General features: G+C 40.4%; 1 protein-coding gene across 3 annotated transcripts; it reads right to left on the bottom strand.

Moving 5' to 3' along the window:
• Window positions 1–10,515: 10,515 nt before the first annotated feature.
• PPP1R15B (protein phosphatase 1 regulatory subunit 15B) lies at window positions 10,516–19,646 on the bottom strand. 3 transcript variants are annotated; one of them, XM_059996174.1, is made up of 2 exons: window positions 17,723–19,646; window positions 10,516–14,715 (listed from the first exon to the last, which is right to left on the bottom strand). In XM_059996174.1, exons 1-2 carry the CDS (start codon window positions 19,628–19,630, stop codon window positions 14,494–14,496), a joined length of 2,130 nt encoding a protein of 709 aa, XP_059852157.1. In that variant the 5' UTR covers window positions 19,631–19,646; the 3' UTR covers window positions 10,516–14,493. The 3 variants fall into 3 exon arrangements, with proteins under 3 accessions (XP_059852157.1, XP_059852172.1, XP_059852164.1); XM_059996189.1 differs by having other exon boundaries at window positions 18,551–19,631; XM_059996181.1 differs by having other exon boundaries at window positions 14,555–14,715; window positions 18,310–19,631.
• Between the last annotated feature and the right edge of the window lie 1,296 nt (window positions 19,647–20,942).

Raw genomic sequence — 20,942 nt, 5'->3', positions numbered from 1 at the left:
CAACATTGTGAAAATGACTATGCTACCCAAAGCAATCTACAGATTCAATGCAATCCCTATCAAACTATCAATGGCATTTTTCACAGAACTAGAACAAAAATTTCACAATTTGTACAGGAATACAAAAGACCCCTAATAGCCAAAGCAATCTTGAGAAAGAAAAACGGAGCTGGAGGAATCAATCAGTCTCCCAGACTTCAGACTATATTACAAAGCAACAGTAATCAAGACAGTATGGTACTGGCACAAAAACAAATATAGATCAATGGAACAGGATAGAAAGCCCAGAGATAAACCTACACACATATGATCACCTTATTTTTAATAAAGGAGGCAAGAATATACAATGGAGAAAAGACAGTCTCTTCAATAAGTGGTGCTGGGAAAACTATACAGCTACATATAAAAGAATGAAATTAGAACACTCCCTAACACCATACACAAAAATTAACTCAAAATGGATTAGAGATCTAAATGTAAGACTGGACACTATAAAACTCTTAGAGGAAAACATAGGAAGAACACTCTGTTTTTTTTTTTTTTTTTTTTTTTTTTTTTTTTGCAGTACGTGGGCCTCTCACCGTTGTGGCTTCTCCCGTTGCGGAGCACAGGCTCCGGACGCGCAGGCTCAGAGGCCATGGCTCATGGGCCCAGCTGTTCCACGGCATGTGGAACCTTTCCGGACCAGGTCACGAACCCGTGTCCCCTGCATCAGCAGGCGGACTCTCAACCACTGTGCCACCAGGGAAGCCCAAAGAATACTCTTTGACATAAATCACAGCAAGTTCTTTTTAGATCCACCTCCCAGAGTAATGGAAGTAAAAACAAAAAATAAACAAATGGGACCTAATGAAACTTAAAAGCTTTTGCAAAGCAAAGGAAACTACAAACAAGACAAAAAGATGACACTCAGAATGGGAGAAAATATTTGTAAATGAATCAAAGGACAAAAGATTATTCTCCAAAATATATAAACAGCTCATGCAGCTCAATACTAAAAAAAAACCAACACAATCCAAAAATGGGCAGAAGACCTAAATAGACATTTCTCCAAAGACATACAGATGGCCAAGAAGCACATGAAAAGCTGCTCAACATCACTAATTATTAGAGAAATGCACATCAAAACTACAATAAGGTATCACCTCACACCAGTTAGAATGGGCATCATCAGAAAATCTATAAACAACAAATGCTGGAGAGGGTGTGGAGAAAAGGGAACCCTCTTGCACTGTTGTTGGGAATGTACATTGATACAGCCACTATGGAGAACAGTATAAATGTTCCTTAAAAAAACAAAAATAAAATTACCATATGACCCAGCAATCCCACTACTGGGCATATACCCAGAGAAACCATGATTCAAAAAGACACATGCACCCCAATGTTCATTGCAGCACTATTTACAATAAACAGGTCATGGAAGCAACCTAAATGCCCATTGACAGACGAATGGATAAAGAAGATGTGGTACATATATACAATGGAATATTACTCAGCCATAAAAAGGAATGAAATCTGGTCATTTGTAGAGACATGGATGGATCTACAGACTGTCATACAGAGTGAAGTAAATCAGAAAGAGAAAAACAAATATTGTATATTAATGCATATATGTGGAACCTAGAAAAATGGTACAGATGAACCGGTTTGCAGGGCAGAAATAGAGACACAGATATAGAGAACAAACGTATGGACACCAAGGGGGGAAAGTGGTGGGGGTGTGGGTAGTGGTGGTGGGATGAACTGGGAGATTGGGATTGACATATATACACTAATATGTATAAAATAGATAACTAATAAGAACCTGCTGTATAAAAAATAAATAAAATAAAATCCAAAACGGAAAGAGAAAACATACAGATGGCAAATAAGCACGTGAAAAGATGCTCCACATCATATGTCATCAGGGAAATGCAAGGTAAAACAACAATGAGACACCACTCCACACCTATTAGCATGGCCAAAACCCAGAGCACTGACAACATGAAAGGCTGGTGAGGATGTGGAGCAACAGGAACTCTCATCATTGTTGGCGGGAACGCAAAAATGGTGCAGCCACTTCAGAAGACATTTTGGTGCTTTCTTAAAAAACTAAACAGTTTTACCAGACGATCCAGCAATCACACTCCTTGGTATTTATCCAAAAGAAATGAAAACTTATGTTCACACAAAAACCTGCACAGAGATGTGTATAGCAGCTTTATTCATAATTGCCAAACAGAAGCAACCAAAAGATGTCTTTCAGTCCTTCAGTGATGAATAAATAAAATATGGTACATTCAGACAATGGAATATTATTCAAGGCCAAAAAGAAATGAGCTATCAAGCCATGAAAAAAATATGGAGAAACCTCAAATGCATATTACTAAGTCAAAGAAGCCAATCTGAAGAGGATTTCAACGGTAGGACATTCTGCAAAGGTAAAACTATGGAGAAAGTAAAAAGATCAGTGGTGCCAGAGCCTGGGGAAGGGGAAGGAGGGATGAATACGGGGGGTGGGTGCACAGAGGATTTTTTAGGGCAGTGGAACTATTCTGTGTGATACTATTATGGTGGATTCATGTCATTTTACATTTGTCCAAACCCACAGAACGTACAATACTCAGAATGACACTGATGTAAACTGTGGGCTTTAAGTGATTATGACATGTCAGCATAGGTTCATCATTTGTAACAAATGTCCACACTCTGGGGATGCTGATGCTGGGGGAGGCTGTGGATCTGGGGGGCCGGGGGCAGGGGGCATATGGGAAATCTCTGTACCTTCCTCTCAATTTTGCTGTGAACTTTAAACTGTTCTAAAAAATTGTCTTAAAAAAATAATGACAGTAGTGAAGGCAGAAATAAAACAGTCAATTCAACAATTATAGTTGGTGATTTTGATACACCTCTCTCAATAATTGTTAAAATAGCTAGATAGAAAATCAGTGAGTATATAGAGAACTTGAACAGTACTATCAACCAGCTTGACCTAACTGACACATAGAAAACATGTCACCCTGCAACATCAGAACACACTTTTTGGACTTCCCTGGTGGCGCAGTGGTTAAGAATCTACCTGCCAGTGCAGGGGACACGAGTTCAAGCCCTGGTCCAGGAAGATCCCACATGCCACAGAGCAAGTAAGCCCGTGCGCCACAACTACTGAGCCTGCACTCTAGAGCCCGTGAGCTACAACTGCTGAAGCCCGCGCACCTAGAGCCCGTGCTCTGCAACAAGAAAAGCCACCATAATGAGAAGCCCACGCATCGCAATGAAGAGTAGCCCCCACTTGCCACAACTAGAGAAAGCCTGTGTTCAGCAACAAAGACCCAACACAGGGACTGCCGTAGTGGCACAGTGGTTAGGAATCTGCCTGCCAGTGCAGGGGACATGGGTTCGAGCCCTGGTCCAGGAAGATCCCACATGCTGTGGAGCACCTAGACCTGTGTGCAACAACTACTGAGCCCGCGCTATAGAGCCCGCGAGCCACAACTACTGAGCCTGCATGCCACAACTACTGAAGCCCGCACACCTAGAGCCCATGCTCCTCAACTAGATAAGCCACCTCTTTGAGAGGCCAGCGCACCACAACGAAGAGTAACCCCCACTCACCACAACTAGAGAAGGCCTGCACTCAGCAGCAAGGACCCAATGCAGCCAAAAATAAATAAATTTATTAAAAAAAAAAAAAAAGACCCAACACAGCCAAAAATAAATTAATTTTTTTAAAAAGCTGGTTTATATTTTTTTTAAAAATACCCTTTTTTTGGTCAAATATATATGGAACATTCTATAGGATAGATACATGACTGGGCATAAAATGAGTCTTAATAAATGTAAAAGGATTAATATCAGATCAAGTATGTTCTCTATCCACAGTGCAATTAAATTAGAAATCAACAAGAAATTTTGGAAATTCAGAAATATTTGAAAGTTAACACACTTCAAACATGGTTCATAGAAGAAAGCACAAGGGAAATTTTAGAAAATATCTGGAACTGTATGAAAATGAAAACACAACGTGTAAACACATTTGAGAAGCAGCTAAAGCAGTGTTTATAGGGAAATTTATAGCATTGGGTACTTACATGAGAAGAAAAGAAAGATTTTGAATCAGTGGTTTAAGTTCCACCTTAAGAAATTAGAAAAAGACAATTAAATCAAACCCAAAGAATGTGAAAGAAGGAAAAAGACTACAAATCAGAAATCAGTGGACCAGAACACAAAATAGAGCAAAGTAAAAAAAAAAAAAAAAAATAGAGAAAAAAATCAATGAAACCAAAAGCTGTTTGGTTTTTTTTTTGCGGTACGCGGGCCTCTCACTGTTGTGGCCTCTCCCGTTGCGGAGCACAGGCTCTGGATGCGCAGGCTCAGTGGCCATGGCTCACGGGCCCAGCCGCTCCGTGGCATGTGGGATCTTCCCAGACCGGGGCACGAACACGTGTCCCTGCATCAGCAGGCAGACTCTCAACCACTGCGCCACCAGGGAAGCCCCAAAGCTGTTTTTTTTTAAGATCAGTAAAATTGATAAACCTCTTGACAGACTGATAAGAAAGAGAAAAGACATAAATTACCAACATTGAGAATGAAAGAGAAGACATCATCAGTCCTAATGATCAGGCAAGGATGTTTGCTCTCGCTGCTTCTATTCAAAAACGTACTAAAGGGACTTCCTTGGTGGCACCAGTGGTTAAGACTCCATGCTCCCAATTCAGGGAGACCAGGTTAGATCCCTGGTCAAGGAACTAGATCCCACATGCATGCCGCAACTAAGAGTTTGCATGCCGCAAATAAAGAGACAGTGAGCCACAACTAAAGGAGCCCGCCTGCTGCAACTAAGACCCAATGCAACCAAATAAATAAATAAATAAATATTTTTAAAAAAAGAAAACCTGAGGGAATTTTTAAAAATGTACTAAATATCCTAGCCAGTACAATAAGACAAGAAAAAAAGAAATAAAAGACATATAATGTTAATATTCTAAAATGTGATCATCTATGTAAAAAATTTGAAGATCACAGGATACAAGATCAATATACAAAAATAAATACATGTATTTCATATATTTCATAAGTGTATATGAAAATCTATGAAACATTGCTGATAGAAATATTTTAAAACCCAAATAAATGGAGAGATGTAGTGTGCTTATGGATCAGAAGACTCAATATTGCTAAGATGTCAACACTGTAAAGTCAGTCTATAATTTCAGTGCAATCCCATTCAATACCCTAGTAAGTTTGGGAGGTTTTTTGGGTAGAATTAATAAGCTGCTTCTAAAATTCAAAGAGAAATGCAAAGGACCAACAACAGCCAAAACTATTTTGAAAAAGAACAAAGTGATTTCAAGACTTACTATACTGTTAACAGTAATCAAGACATTGTAGCATTTATGTAAGGACAGAGATACAGATCATTGAAATAGAATAGAGGGTCCAGAAATAGACTCAAGTATATTTTCAATTGATTTTTAACAACGGTGCCAAGGTTACCTTTCAACAATTTAATATCTGTGTGCAAAAACATGAGTCTCAACCCTTACTTCATACCATATGCAAAAGTTAACTCAAAATGGATCATTGACTTAAATGTCAGAATTAAAAGCATAAAACTTTCCAGAAAAAAAAATAAGCAAAAATATTTGTGACCTTGGGTTAGGGAAAGATTTATGAGATAGGGCAAAAATTCATGGACCATAGAGGAAAAAATAGATAAATTGGACTTCTGCAAAATTAAAAATATTGCTCTTCAAATGACATTAAGAAAATGAAAAGGCAAGCTACAGACTAAGAAAAAATATTTTACAGACACACACACAACTTGGTTTAAAAAATGGACGAAAGATTTGAACACATATTTTACCATATCATTAAACATCAAGGAAATGAAAATTTACACTAAAATGAGATGTCACTACAAACCCACTAGAATAACTAAACTTAAAAAGATTTGCAGCATCAAGTATTGGCAAGGGCATGGAACAACTGGATTCTCATACCGTGCTGCCAAGTGGTACAGCCAGTTTGGAGAACTGGGAGCTTTCTTATAAAGTTAAACACATATATACTTACCATCTGATGCAGCAATATCATTCTTGAATTTGTCCAAAAGGAATGAAAATGTATATCCACAGAAACACTTATATGCAAATGTTCATAGCAGCCTTAATCACCATAGCCACAAACTGAAACAAATCAACTGTCTATCTACTAGTTATTGAATAAATAAATCGTGGCATAATCATACAATGGAATACTATTCAGCAGCAGAAAAGAATGGACTGCTGATATACTCAACAGCACAGATGAATATCAAAGCATTACATTGGATAAGAGAAGCCAGACACAAAAAGGTACATACTGTATGTATGACACCATTTTTACAAAATTCCAGAAAAGGTGAAACAGTGATAAAAAGCAGATCAATGGCTGCAAAAAGCTGGAGGTTGGGGAGGTGGTTGAATAGAAATGATCATGAGGGAACTTTCTGGAGTGATGGAAATGCTTTATATTTTTGCTGTGGTAGTGTTTACATGACTGTACACATTTCTCAAAACTCATTGAATTTTACACTTAAAATTGGTGAATTTTATTATATGTAAATTATACCTCAATAAGCTGATTGAAAAAAAAGAAGTCCTTAACCAGGAAAATTGGATACGAATGATACCCTGCCTAAGGAAGAAGTGCCTTTCATAACACTGATCTAATTTCAATAAGCCTCATGCTATCACTTGAAAGATCAGTAATGAAGACATAACATCAACTGATTTAAAACCTTAGGTGTAAAGTCGTCACTAGCCATATTAGCTTCTCAAAAATATCTCAAGTACTAAAAATAAAAATGTTTACATTAGATTATATTACTTTTCACACATTTATTTGCTTCTTTGAAACAAAAGCAATTAAATTAATTTGAATTAATAAATTTCAACCGTTGTGTGGGGTAGGGAAACCTATTCATTGGGAGAAGGAGGCTCTGGAAATTGTCACTTGAGTTAAAGAAAAGTATACTGTGCACCTAAGACATTCTGGTCCCTGTGCTGAGGACCCCTCCGCCAAAGAGGTGACAATCTACAGGAAGGAATGGAATTGCAAACACAATTACAATTCAATGTGATGAACAGTGATAAGAACATGTACAGGGCGCTGTAATACTGAAAAACACAATAATGAGCTCTGAGGATGTAGAGATGGAGTCAGCAGGGAAGCCTTTAGAGGGTAGATGAAACCTGATGACAGAAGGTAAATATTCCCAAGGGACGCTGAGGTGGTTCTATGCCAAATGAAAGGGGTAATAAGGGACACTGGAAAAAATGAAATCTTGCTATTTGTGACAACCTGGATGGACCTCTCGGGCACTGAGCTAAATGAAATAAGTCAGTATAGTCTCTCTTATATGTGGAATCTAAAACAACAACAACAACTAGACAAACAAAAACAAGCTCAAAGATCCAGATAACTGATTGATTTTTGCCAGAGACTAAGTGGGGGTGGGGGTGGGAGAAATGAGTGAACCGTTGTTGTTGTTTTTGTTTAGTTTAAATAAATTTAATTTTTTAATGACTGAATGAGAAAAAGGGGAAAAAGAAGGGACATTAGCTAATGTAACTGTCATCCCATCTGGAACAACCTGGGAAATTAATTGCAAGAATATGCACCTGCTTCAACCCTATGACTTCCCAGCAGGACTTTTCTTCTGTAATTCAATATTATTCTAAAAGTATTGCCATCTCTCAGGCAGTACTGGGTTACACCCCCCAGGCCAATCAAGCTGTGACTTTCAGTAGGTTGTCCTGGGGAAAGGAATTTGTTCAGAGGTGAATATCTAGAAAATGTGGCAAACAGAAATAAAAAACAAACAAAAAACTCCCATGTAAATTCCTGAAAGTACAAAAACATGCCTACCTTCCCTACTCAGAAACAAAAGAAAGGAAAAGCACCACAATAATACAGTTGAAAGGTGCCTCAGTCACGGCAGGCACAGGAAAATTGTATGCAAACATGTAATGGCCTCCATTCTGCACACCTGGAAGCAGATCGGAGCAGCCCCTTGGAGCCAATACCAAACCTACCAAAGAGCAGTCCTGGATATCCACCTGGCCTTGGCTACTAGCTCTAAGAGCGAAACAGGTAACACCAGCACAAACCCCAGACCAATAGTTCTTGAGGCTCTTTTCCTCTTTCCACGCCAGTTGCATGTGTAATTCTGTAATCAGGCACAGTGAGACCCCATGCTCCGAGCGATGTGGCACCCTCTCTCCTCTCATTGAGAATGACTGCCCTGATGCACAGGAATGCAATAGAAAACTGAATGCTGAACAAATAGTTAAGTGAGATAAAACCCTAACTAGAAAAACCCTAATACAAAACCCCGGCAAATATCCATACATCAGCCTCCTATATCTCACCTCCAATCTCCTAAATCGTCGTATTCATTTTATTATTCCTCCATGTGGATCAGGAAGAATCAATTCATTTATTTGTGTTCAAATATACTTCTTGGTTCTCCCATAAGGAACAGCCCCCATTGATGGGTAGTTACCACTAAAAGGTGGAGTCACAATGGGCCAGGCAGGCCTAGAATGGGCACAGCAGGGCAGTTGCCATCTTGTTTATACACCAAGGGAATGACCTCTAAGCAAGCAACAGCCATCAGATTAGTAATAAAAGGAATCTGTCAGGCACTCCGAGATGGCAAGTCACACCATCTGGTGGAATCAACAGTGCATCTCTAGAAACTCAAAGCCAACCTGCCGAAAAAGGAGTAGAACTGAAATTTCTGGTGTGGTGGGAAAAATACTTTGGTACTCTAGTACAATACTTTGGTACTCTTTCATTCTGGAAAAGAAAGGTCTCAGCTGATTTGCTCACATATTAACTTCATAAATTAACATGCACCTTGTTAATGACACTCAACTTAATTGATGCGGTATCCCTAAGCACAAATTTCAATTACAATTGAAATTTGTAATTACATTCTACAAATTTAGAGCTTACTACAGCTTCTCCCTAAGGACCCCTCAGTTCTGTGATTCCGTATCATCTATGGCTGAGGCACATTGGATTCTAATCAGACATGGCTGTGCTGACGAACTCTCAGTAAAGGCTATATGGGAACTCACTTTAGGAAAAGTTATTAACTCATTCAACAAATATCTGTTGACTATCTATAATGTGCCAGCAACAGTCCTAGGCTGTGAATATAATTTTAAAAGGTAAAGATAGTGGGAAAAAGGGGTTGGAGGGTAGGGTGGTTAGAGGTCTCTTGGAGATGATATTTGAGATCCAAACAGTCTTCTCATGATGAAATTTGTTTTTAAAAACAACCATTCCAGAACATATATCTAGATGAGCCTTTTTCAAAATTCTTTTGGGACTTCTCTCTGGTTTTTGCCTTCAAAGCCAGTGTGTGAAGCCCATTAGGAAAAACAGGCTTACCTCAAAGCAGCATAATCCAGCTTTAGTACCACCTCTTTCTTTGACCCTAAACATCTTTGGGATATTTCTTGAAGTTAATCCAGTCTCAGTGTATATAACCTAGCATTCTGGTGGGGAAATGTGCAATAAGTGTCTTCTTGATGGATAGTATCGCTAATGAACACACCTCTGGCAACTGTGCTGTTCTTTTGCTGTGAAAGTCCTCATCCCTCTTCTTCTAGGTAAGGATCTATGAAACAGTAGTGAAAATAGCAAACAAAGGCAGGAGGAAAGTGGCAGAAAAGGATAGTACTGAGACAAAGGGAGGGGTAATGGATTAAAGAACAAAACCTGAACAATCGCTCCAAAGCGTCTTCATAGTTCAGCTTTCTAGACCTATGTTCTCATTAGATCTCCAGGGTATCCTCTCCGTGGGTCAAGCAACCCACTTTCCATAAATCTAGTTTCCGCTATCTTTCCCTGGTGAAATTAAGGAGTCGGCCGATGGTAAAACAATGATGTGACTCAAACTGTTACACAGCACTACTACCTCCACTGTGTTCTCCATTCCACATGTAGAATTATTTCTAACTTCCCTGATGTCAAAACTGTCACTAATACGTATTAATTGAAAGCATTATAGGTCTTGTATGAATCCTCAAAGTGAGCAGGGTTAGATCTATTTATCCTATTTATTACACCTATTTTTGCAGAGCTTGATATCATGCTTCCTTTGTATTTTAAAGTCATAATTAACCAATAAAAACTTAGTCTCAATGGAGCAAATCCAGGCAGAAAAAGACTTTTTTTGTATTGACCAAAGCATTCAACTAAGTCCATAAGAATCCTGAGAAACAATGTAGGTATATTCCAAATAGCCAACATTCGTGTCATAATCAGTTGAATGAAGAAATATCAAAACCTCTTCATGCACATAAAAAGAAATTAAGTCTCTTAGCTCAAAGAGGTATGCTGAGCAACGTACTTACTCTTTAGAATGTACCAGATGTCTTTATATCTCTGTATTACTTTTATAAATAACATGAGATAAAAATGAAGATATTTTTATTTTTAAAAGGTACATAAAGGAGGGTCCAAAGGAAGTCTCCAAATGAGACCAACAAACTCCCAAATCTGTGTGTAACTATCAACATTTCTGAGGTCAGCAATTAAATATTTGCTTTAAACTTTCTATTAAAGTAGAACAAAAAAGAAACACAGCACAACTTCTATAGGGATATTGGGATAGTCATTAACAATAAATCTGGCTTGGTGTAAACATGACTATTATTATATTTTCTCCCCTTCCTGGGGAGACATAGCCAAAAATGCTTAAATTAACCCCAAGATGGTAATAGAAGTATAACCTGGGCCATCAATTCAATCTGTACTCAACATTGATTTATCTGCAACTAAATGTTAATTTCTTTCTAGTTCAGAAATACACCTTTAATAACTTTTCAATAGCTTGGAAGATCCAAATGCCTAAATTAAGAATGCTATTATGCCTTAGTCCATGAACAGGCTTGCTATAGCCCAAATGTCTTTTTTTCAGGATAAGAAGTTTGTTTTTTCTGATGTTACCATCACATTTATTCAATATCATGAGGTAACATCATGACTTACAAATACCATGGTTATCATTAATATTAATGCACAAAATAAAGAAACCGAATTCCCTGATACTTAGTAGAAACACTATGCTATTCCCAGAATATGAATTTACTGCTTCTGTGAATACTATTTTACTGTTGTTTTTTTTTAAAATAAATTTGTTTTTATTTTTGGCTGTATTGGGTCTTCATTGCGGTGCATGGGCTTCTCATTGCGGTGGCTTCTCTCATTGTAGAGGACGGGCTCCAGGTGGGAGGGCCTCAGTAGTTGTGGCGGTGTGAGGGCCTCAGTAGTTGTGGCGCACAGGCTCAGTTGCTCCGTGGCATATGGGGTCTTCCCGGCCCAGGGCTTGAAATTGTGTCCCCTGCATTGGCAGGAGGATTCTTAACCACTGCACCACTAGGGAAGCCCACAATTTTACTGTTTTCTTTGCAGAAGAAATACATAGTTGGGGCCAATTTTAGAATCAAACCCCCATTCTCTAAGAAGGGCATTTCATACGCTAAGAACTAAATTCTTTTTTCTAATACCAAAATGTGGTTTACAATTATATTTATTCCCTTACCATTCCTTCCACTTCAGTTAGTTGTGGTGTAATTTCCATGTCACATAACCTTTTTTTTTTTTTTGCGGTACGCGGGCCTTTCACCGTTGTGGCCTCTCCCGTTGCGGAGCGCAGGCTCAGCGGCCATGGCTCATGGGCCCAGCCGTTCCATGGCACCTGGGATCCTCCCGGACGGGGGCACGAACCTGCGCCCCCTGCATCGGCAGGCGGACTCTCAACCACTGCGCCACCAGGGAAGCCCCACATAACCTTTTTAAACCACATAAATTTGTGCAGCACCTTTAAAGTTTACAGTGCTTCTACAAAAACACCTGATTTAATTCTGGAAATCCTGCTCAGTAATACTGAAAATAATGTAAAATACAATATAAAATTGAACCAAAATATCTTGTAACATTTAAAAATTGCAAATATATTTATTACAATTTACAGATTAGCTAACAGTTATATACACAAATATAATTTTAGCTATAAAGTCCCAACAAACTGGTTACATTTAAATCATTGGATCTGTAGAAGCCAATTTAGATGTCTTCTAGTCCCCTAACTTCACCTTCCTTAAATTATAAAAAAATAAAATCTGATAGTTTTGATTTCAAGTTAAAGATGACGAGATGGTGTTATCACATTTGAACACTCAGAAAAGGAAATTTTACTTGTCTGCACAAAGCCTTTCATATGCTACATTGATACTTAAAGCACCATCGCAAGACTTTTAGGTGTGTAAAATGTTCAGTTAAAACTTCCAAGGATTTTAAGACTGAAGGTTTAACTTTGTTCTAACAACTAGAATCAGAATGAAACTGGTAAGAATTCTGTTTCTTCCCTTGTCCAACTTTAAAATGGTCCCTTTTGTCCTTATCACCGCCTGATCACTTCTTTTAAAGGAGGGTAGTAAATGGGAGAACTCTTCACCAAGCTTTTACGTATTTGGTAGTGAGGCTGGAATCTCAAGGGAATAATTCTCCAAAATCCAGTAAATGTAAAGATATCCCATTATTTTCATACATGCAGAGGTGCAAGATTTCAGAAACACAAAACACAACCTAAGTCTCTGAAAACAGTATACTTCAGTCTGGTTTTAAAAGAATGCCTACACATTTTCAAAGTTTTCTTTTCAAGGCAAGTGACACCTTCTTTCCAACTGACACAGCTGGTGTTTGAAACTTAGCTTATTTCCATGTTGTTACACCAGACTCTATAAATGCATTCCCTGTGATTACCTAAAATGCAGGGGCACAAACCACATTGAAGAAGGGCTCTGCAAAAATCTGACTTTTACTTGTACTCTCAGTGTGTTTAAGTATGAATATATATATACATATTAACACTAGAGGCAGTTCTTAGAGCAACCCAAACAAATAAAATAATGACCAGGTAGATTATAAACTGAGGTAGTAACCCTGCAAGCACTTCTGATGAAAAATTTGTCCCCACTCTGAAACAAGTTCAAAATTAAGAGGTCATCTATTCTATTCATGTTTTCCATTACCTGTGACAGGAGGCACATGAAACAAAAATAGACCATTAAGGAGTTGGTTAACATTCCCTCAACCTAACAAATGCACACCATGTACAACTAGCTAAATAAACCAAACGCAATCAGTCACTGCAAAAACAGTCTGCTTTGGAAAATGAACATTGTCACTTTTGTTTATTAAAGATATCAGCTTTTTTCAAGTGGAAAAAAAAACAAAAGTAAACTTTGGGCTGAAGATATTAAGACTTTCTGTTTGTTAAAACTATAGTTCTTTCCTGAAACTATAGGCCTTGCCATTACTTCTCTCACTATTAAAAAAGGAGAACACAATAAACTTGGATATTGACTGAAGTCTACATTTTACATTTCAAACTGGAAAGTTAAGAACTGTCCATTTCCAAGTTCACAGTGCCATCCCGACAGGTTTTAAAAGTGACGGTGCTGAGGCATATTAATAACACTGGTTTTCTTTTGAGAGCACATACAACAAGACCAAATTGCTCTGAGATGTCTCCTATCTTCTTCCTAGGAAAATTCTAAGCTTTTAAATTTAAAAGCAACTATGATGCAATTATTACTTCAGGAGTCTTTTACAACAATTTCTACCTACTGAAGACACAAAGAACCACCCAAGTGGGAACTATAATAACATATACAGAACCTTCTTCAAAAAAGAGTTTGCACAGAAATTAAGTATATCAGATGTTAAAATTTGGCAGAAATATGCAGCTTTCCCAAAGTAACAGAAAGTACTGCACATATAGGTTTTGTGGCAGTTCTTGGAAATATCCTAGGTAGAGCTTAATCTAGAAATAAAAACCCACCACATATTTTCAACCAGTCATTTTTAGAAAGAAAGAAAAAAACCCACAATGACACAAGATAATGTACTTTAAGTTGGTAGTATATACAAGATTATTTTCTTAGCCTTGAAGTAGAAGGGCCAAATTACTGAAATAAAAAAATATAGAGAAAACATAACAGCCCATTAATTTCAGAATGTTCAGAGGGAAAAAAGAGCCCAAAGTTTTTAGACAGGTACACGTAATTTAAATTAGAATGAAAAATGGGCTTCAAACCCTATAAATATTGTTTCCCAAGAAAGTAAGTTTTCAAAGTGCAAAATTACACCTTAAGAGGTCCCCTTTTCACTTCAGCAAGCAAACAACATTCAAAAACAACTCCAACTGAACAAAAAAGGAGGATTAGAAATCACACCATCTCATCCTTCATTTTCAGGGCTTGGCTTCAAACCTGTACATTTCTGAGTGGGATATGTTGCAAAAAATATATACTAAACTAGGTCACTGGATCCAAGTTGCATATCCTCTAAGAAAAAAGTCAAAGGACAGCTGCCAATTTTTGTTTTTAAAAGAAACCTCTCAAGTAAGAGGTAGTGTTTGCTAAGGCCAGAGGCTGTCACATCATCTTAACATTGCTCGAAAACATTAAGTCCTTTGAAGCACATTTCCTGGAGTCTATTAAACATTTTTTCTCTGTGCTCAAATGTCAAGCAGTATCCAATAGCGTCTTCTGTTTCTTGAATTCGTTTCTGGAATCTGCATCCATCCCGTGCAAATTCTTCCCATGGTCCTTTTCGATCCTCATCACCACTTATATAATACTCAGTAACTTCTTCAAGGAAGGTTACCTATAAAGATATAGACTAATTTTAATCTCAAATATAACAGAAGCAAAAGGAAGGAATGAAGGGAGGAAGAAAGGGAGGGAGGGAGGAAAGAAGGAAGGGTTCTAACTGACTAGATGGCACCTGAATAAAACAGTGGGCAAATGTCCCTTTAATTCCTTTCTCTTTCTCCTTCTCTCTCTCTCTCTCTCTCTCTCTCTCTCTCACACACACACACACACGCACACACAACACACACACAAACACACACACACACAGTCCCATCCCGCATCCATTATCCGGTCAACCCCAGACTACCCCCAATCCAGATGGGTAAGTGAAATTCTCCTGATGTTATTAATCTTTACTTTTTTTTAATCTTTAGGGAAATCAATTCTGTGATACTTTTCCAAATGACACATGTTTCCAAACAAAGTATTTCAGAAATATATTCCTGGAGTCAATGCTTTTATTACAACACAAAAGCTTTAACAAGATCGTCACTTATTTCTATTCTTCCTTTTTCCAAAAAAATTTCACTTTTCAGTGCTTTCCAATTCTTGAATCATAAATATGTAGTATTATTCTTATATTATTACTTTTGTAAAAAGAATACGGAAGAGAGTTACTTAATAAACAAACTGCAGCAAAATTAACGTATCTTTAAAGTTATGTTACTATAAGAGAGACTGTAAAGATAAAAACCCTCTTTGTATTCCTCAATATGCTATCACTACGTATACATGAAATTGAGAATATTACAATATACATGATCACATGGAGTGACAGTCTCTTTTAATCCCTACTTAATTTCTAATATAGAAGTTTTTCTTTTTTATCAAACACCAAAAGTAAAAACTTGTTTTAAAATACGTTCAATAGTTACATCAGCTAATCCCACCGTGACCTACTACTTTCATTCCCTTTACATCAGGCCAAGGAATGCCCCCGAGGACAATTAGTAGGTATGTAATACCTTAAAAGTTATTGCATTCTAGTGTTACTCATTGTGTCACCAAGATAAATAACAACAACAAACATTTATATAGTGGTTATCATATGCCAGGCTCTTTTCAAAGTACTTAGCAATTTTTATCTCACTTCATCATCATATCAACCCTATGGGGTATGTATTACTATCATCTCCATTGTACAGATAAGGAAATCAAGGTAGGTAGGTTAACTGACCTGTTCAAATCACACAGCTTCTATGGGTGCGTAAGGATTCAAACCCTGAGTCTGGCTCCACAATCTGCACAATGTTATGCCATGACACAAAGCATTTTAAACTCCCAGATCTGAAAGCCTCATTCTAAGAAGTAGGCACTATCCATTATTCCCGTATACCTAAAGAATGGCATGTAGTCAAAGGCTATAATTTTACCATATCGCAGACAAAATCTTTTATAAATGTTGCTTCTAGTTCATAGTAATAGCTGAGACACAGCTACTTGACTCATCTCAGTCTTATTCAATGAGCAAGCTAAAATGAGGCATGAGATTGGCCTGAGGTCCCTGAACAAGAAAGAGCTACCATTTTAAAGTCAAGGCAACTAACTGTGAGTTTTATCTACTCACCTCATTTAAACCGTGCAATAATTCATACAATAGTTCTTCTTCTTATTATTACTTCCATAAGATAAATAAATGAATCAAAGCCATGAGAGGTCAAGTTACTTCCTAGCTCTGGCTGTCGTCTCAAATCTCTTGGCCCTAACTACTCAGGAGTGGGGAACAAAGGTCTCCAGGTGCCAAGTGCTCGTTCCATTGCTCCATTTCGCTTCTCATCTATTCACTAAATAGGTCATTTTGTCAGGGACCCTTTAAAAATATAGAGAAAAACTCTTTGATGACAGCATTTACAAAAGTGTAAACTGAAATTTAATTTTTAATATGCCTTATTCTGCTTCTATGGCTAAGACATAAGATTACCACCATTTAGGGACATTTTCTACCCCTGGAAGAGTTTCAAAGTATTAAGCTGGTCACTTGGAGACAGTGGATGGTTCTTTCCACTTGAAACTTTGATTCTGCTGAATCTGAGGTCAATAATAATTTACCTACACCTTTCTCTTTCCAAATATAAGTAAAGAAGAAACTTTCCCTTCACAATAAAAGATACCCTGTGTGTCTGGGGGGGATCACTCTCCAATTAATAACTTCAGTTGAATAAACAATAGAGAAAAAAAAAAGCAATTCAAAAGACTCCCAAAATAAGGTTAACTTGACAATGTGTTGAAAGAGTAAAATAAAATGCTCCATGAAGTTTTAAGACTAGTCTGGGAATAGGAAGCAACTACTCAAGAAAACCAAATAAATGACCATCATTGTTACAAATGATTATTAACCTGTAGCTGGCCAATGATAACTAGTAATACTTTCTCAAGAAAAGGCAACACTATTTTCTGTATTGTTTTTGACTGTCAATCAAAATCCCAAATGTCCAAAAGTTTTTAATACTGAAATTAGTATTTTCTTTCATGGCAAAGAACCAGACAAATATGACTTGCTACTTGGTACCATCATCCCTTTGGGTTCTAACGGACAGGAATGAAGACACTGTTATCATGTAACTACAACACTAAGTGTCTGCAAACACCATTTAAACCATTTATTTATTACCATTTAAAACTCTATGGCTATAATAGGACCTTCTCAATCTCTAGAATTAAATCGTGTACACACAAGGTTTAATTTTTCTGTTTCTTAAAAAAAAGTGCAAAGTTTAAGCTTGGAGGAAAACAGCCCAGAGCTGCCAATCCAAAAGAAAACAGCACCTTCGAGCTAACATCTATACAATGGCACCTTCAATTCAGACAGGAACAACACTCTAATGAGGGAAGTGGCGGGGGGGGGGGGGGGGGGGGGGGGGGGGGGGGGGCTGGCTCATTTCTCAATCCAAGTGTATGAGCTTGCAGTCTTTCCTCAAAAATATGCACTATTATGCCTCCAGGAAAGTCATGCTGATATCCTTAACCACATCAGAACAGGCAATACAAATTATCAGGCATGTTAAAAGAAAGAAACAAACCTTTTTTCTCTGGATATGTGTGTGTCTTGCTCCAGAAAGAACCCCACCCTGTACCAAGTCTGGACATTCACTTTTTCGGCTCCCTGACAGTTGTACCTTACAGGAAAGTAAGCTGTGACACTCAGAAATGGCCACAATAGACTCAGACGGCCTCTCTGAGGCTCGACAGCCTTTCCAATTTTTCCCTGATGTTTGAAAAGGAGCCTTAAAATTTAGAAGGTTGTAGGGGTCATCGGAATTACAGAAAGAATTCCACAGTTTGAGACTCTCTGCTTCATCTGCACTAGATTCCCAGTCATCTTCTTCCCCAGAATTATGGTCAGGAGACTCAGGAAGGCTTGCAGTCCAGGGAGGATTTTCTAGATTAGACTTCTCAGACAAATCCGTCTCTGAGTCAGAAGGGTCTCTGGGAAGAATTTTGGCAGCAGTCTGAATTGTTGCTGTGAAGTTTTGGGGATTATAAGGATCGACACTATAGAAAGAGTTCCAAAGGTGGAGCCCTTCTGAGTCTTGTTCAAGGTCTGATTCTGAGAGTGAGCTATCGCTATCAAAACCATCATCCTCAGCGTCGTCATCCCAATCCTCACCTTCTGAATCAGAACTTGTTTCCAGGTCACAGGCTGCACCTCCCAAAATGTAATCTATCAATTTGTTGCTACAGGCTGGCCTGGCAGAAATGGGAAGGTCATCGTCTATGTCTGAGGAGTCAATTACACTTATTTGGTCCTCTCCAGGCTCCTGCTCCGTAGGAACCTCACAAGATAGACAGCCTTCCGAGGTGCCCTGTCTCTCCAAAGCAAGGGGAACCTCTTTAGTCAACAATTCTACCTTCTCCTCAGTGGGTTCCTGAGCGGTGCCGGGAACGGCTCCAGCAGCGGGAACACACTGTGTTGCACTATCTCTGCGGTGCTTCAGATCCATCCGGAGCAGGCTGTGCTCTTCCTCCAGGCTGTGGTAGCCATGATCTTGGTCAGGGGTGGGTAACGCTTGGCCCTTGCTGGCCTGCTGAAGGAACTCCAGCCGCTTCATGCGAAGATGGTGGATTTCGGGCAGCCCTTCTCTAGAGAGAGGCGCACATCCCTGCAACGAGACGCAAGCCATCTCCGCGTTGAGCGGCTGGGGATGAGACGGGACCTCATCCAGGCAGCCGCTTTCTGGGCTCAGCGCCTGGAAATCGACCAGCTCGCCACTTCTAACGCTGCTCTGATAGCTCAGCTCTACCCGGGGCAGGCAGTCCAGATAGGAGGGGTTCAGCAAATAGGAGACGACGTTGGCACTGCTTAAGCGCTGAACGTTGAGAGGCCCGGAGGGCGAAGGGCCAAGTTCCCGGCCGGAGAACAGATTGGCTTGGAGCTCCACTCCCCACAGCTGCTGCTCTAGGAGAAAAGCGTGGGCTGCGGAGTCCAAAGTTCCTCCCTTGGCTTTAAGTTCCAATTTTAGATCTGAGGACGAGCACTGCCAGTGGATGCCCTCCTCTAGCCAATCGAGGGGAACGGCGGCCGCGTCAGCCGAGGGGTCTAGCCGCAGCGAACTCAGAGATTTCGGCGCTGTGGGGGCGTCGGGTTCTTCCCGGGCCCTCAGGGCTCTCAGCACGCTGTAGCCTCCAGCAAAATCTAGCCATCTGGTCGGAATCATCCCACCGAAAAGCTGGCTCCAGATTAGCAGCTTCTGAAGCAAGCCGGGGAGCGGCGCAAAGAGCTGGGAAAGCAGCTGCATCCACGAGCTGCGCCGAGCCTCAGGCGGGGGACAAGAAGCCAGTTTGAGATCCCCGGAGTATTCCGGGGCAGGAGGTGCGGGGAACTTGGAAGTGCCTGGTCGCGAGCGCCGAGGGAAGAAGAAGGGCAGCCGGAACCGGGAGTCCGCCCGCGGGGCGGCCCGTTTCCGCGATGCGTCTGCTGCCGGCTCCATCTCCGCGTTCTCGGCAAGTCTCTGAGGGAGGAAAGCGGAGCTCAGCGGCGGGCGGCCGGGAGGGACTCCAAAAGGCCTACAGAGTCTCAGCCTTGCCCAGCGGCGGAGTTGATGCCCCAGGCCGATCCCCGGGCCAACAGAAGAGCCACAGAGGAGAGCGGCTTCGGCCGCGGGCGGCAGACCACAGTCCGGAACGGCGGGCACAGGACGCGGCGGCCGAGGCGACATCCATCCTGGCGGAAAGGAGGTGTCCTAGTCCTCTCCAGCCCTCTCCACCATAGATAGAAGCCCTTCCGCGGCGTCGGCGGCGGCGGCGACTTGCCAGGAGAGACTGACCGTGGAAAAGCCCCTCAGCTAAGCGACCCCGGAAGGGCTGGGCCGGCTGGCTGGTGGAAGCGAAGCTCAAAATGGCCGCAGGGCCAGCGCCGAAGCAGGACGCCTCCAAGCAAGCGGACGAGACGAAGGAGGGCGGACGGCTACGCCACCAGCTCAGGGCCACCGAACGTCACTCGCAGGATCAGGCGGGCGGGCCTTTCCGCACTCTTCCTTGTGGCCTCTGATTGGCCTAGCTCAGGTCCCTGTCGGCTTCCTTACTCTCGGTAGACGCAGCTCGCGCGAGGGAGATTGCATCAGCCAGGCCCAGCACTACGCGTGCGCACTTGCTGCTCGGCGGTCGCCTAGGAAACCTCCCCCTCCAGCCCCTCCTCCCCGCCCTTTGGGCCAAAGGGAGCGGCTTAAAGAGGTGGAGAATTCCCTGGAAGCCTTTTAACGGCCTAATACACACCCAAGTGTATACAGATACCTTAGCCTTGCATATATCTAGGCAACACTGGGGTTCCAGTGTTGTTGAGTGCTAAGTAGATCATCAACCTAAGATCTTAGTATAATAAAAGTTGGGAAATGCTGTGTAGATACATATCTGGTGTTAACACTAGTAATGTGGAGTGATTAATAAGTCCTAAGTGAAAAATGAATCATTATGCATTCCTGCCCCCTCGGTTTTAGGGTTTTTAACCAACGGTTTAGCTCTACCTAGGATCTAGCTTTGGGGTCTTTCAGCATCCAACCCACATATGTCTCATAAAAAAGTGAACTCATGTTTCTCAGGTGGTGTCCCTGTTAGACAATTCCCTCGGTGGGGCAAACTGAAGTCACAGAGAAGGAAAGAAACGGAGCCCCCAGAACTGTTTACTCTCTTTTATACTTCCCATTCAAGTCATATTCAAGTCATATTTGTATCCTGAGCCCACAGAACCACAGGATACAACACCCAAAGAAGGAAGCACAGACCATTATCCTTTGAAAAAATTAT

This window comes from Delphinus delphis, chromosome 1, assembly GCF_949987515.2.
Source record: "Delphinus delphis chromosome 1, mDelDel1.2, whole genome shotgun sequence".
Taxonomy (NCBI): domain Eukaryota; kingdom Metazoa; phylum Chordata; class Mammalia; order Artiodactyla; family Delphinidae; genus Delphinus; species Delphinus delphis.
The sequence above is the reverse complement of the archived record's forward strand: the minus strand, read 5'-3'. Positions and strand labels throughout refer to the sequence as shown.

Excerpts from the sequence above, each read along its gene's own strand:
- PPP1R15B (XM_059996174.1), bottom strand. The coding sequence starts at position 19,630 with ATGGAGCCGGCAGCAGACGCATCGCGGAAACGGGCCGCCCCGCGGGCG. Across the intron at positions 14,716-17,722 it reads CACATATCCAGAGAAAAAAG|GTAACCTTCCTTGAAGAAGT; the intron begins GTTTGTTTCTTT and ends ATATCTTTATAG.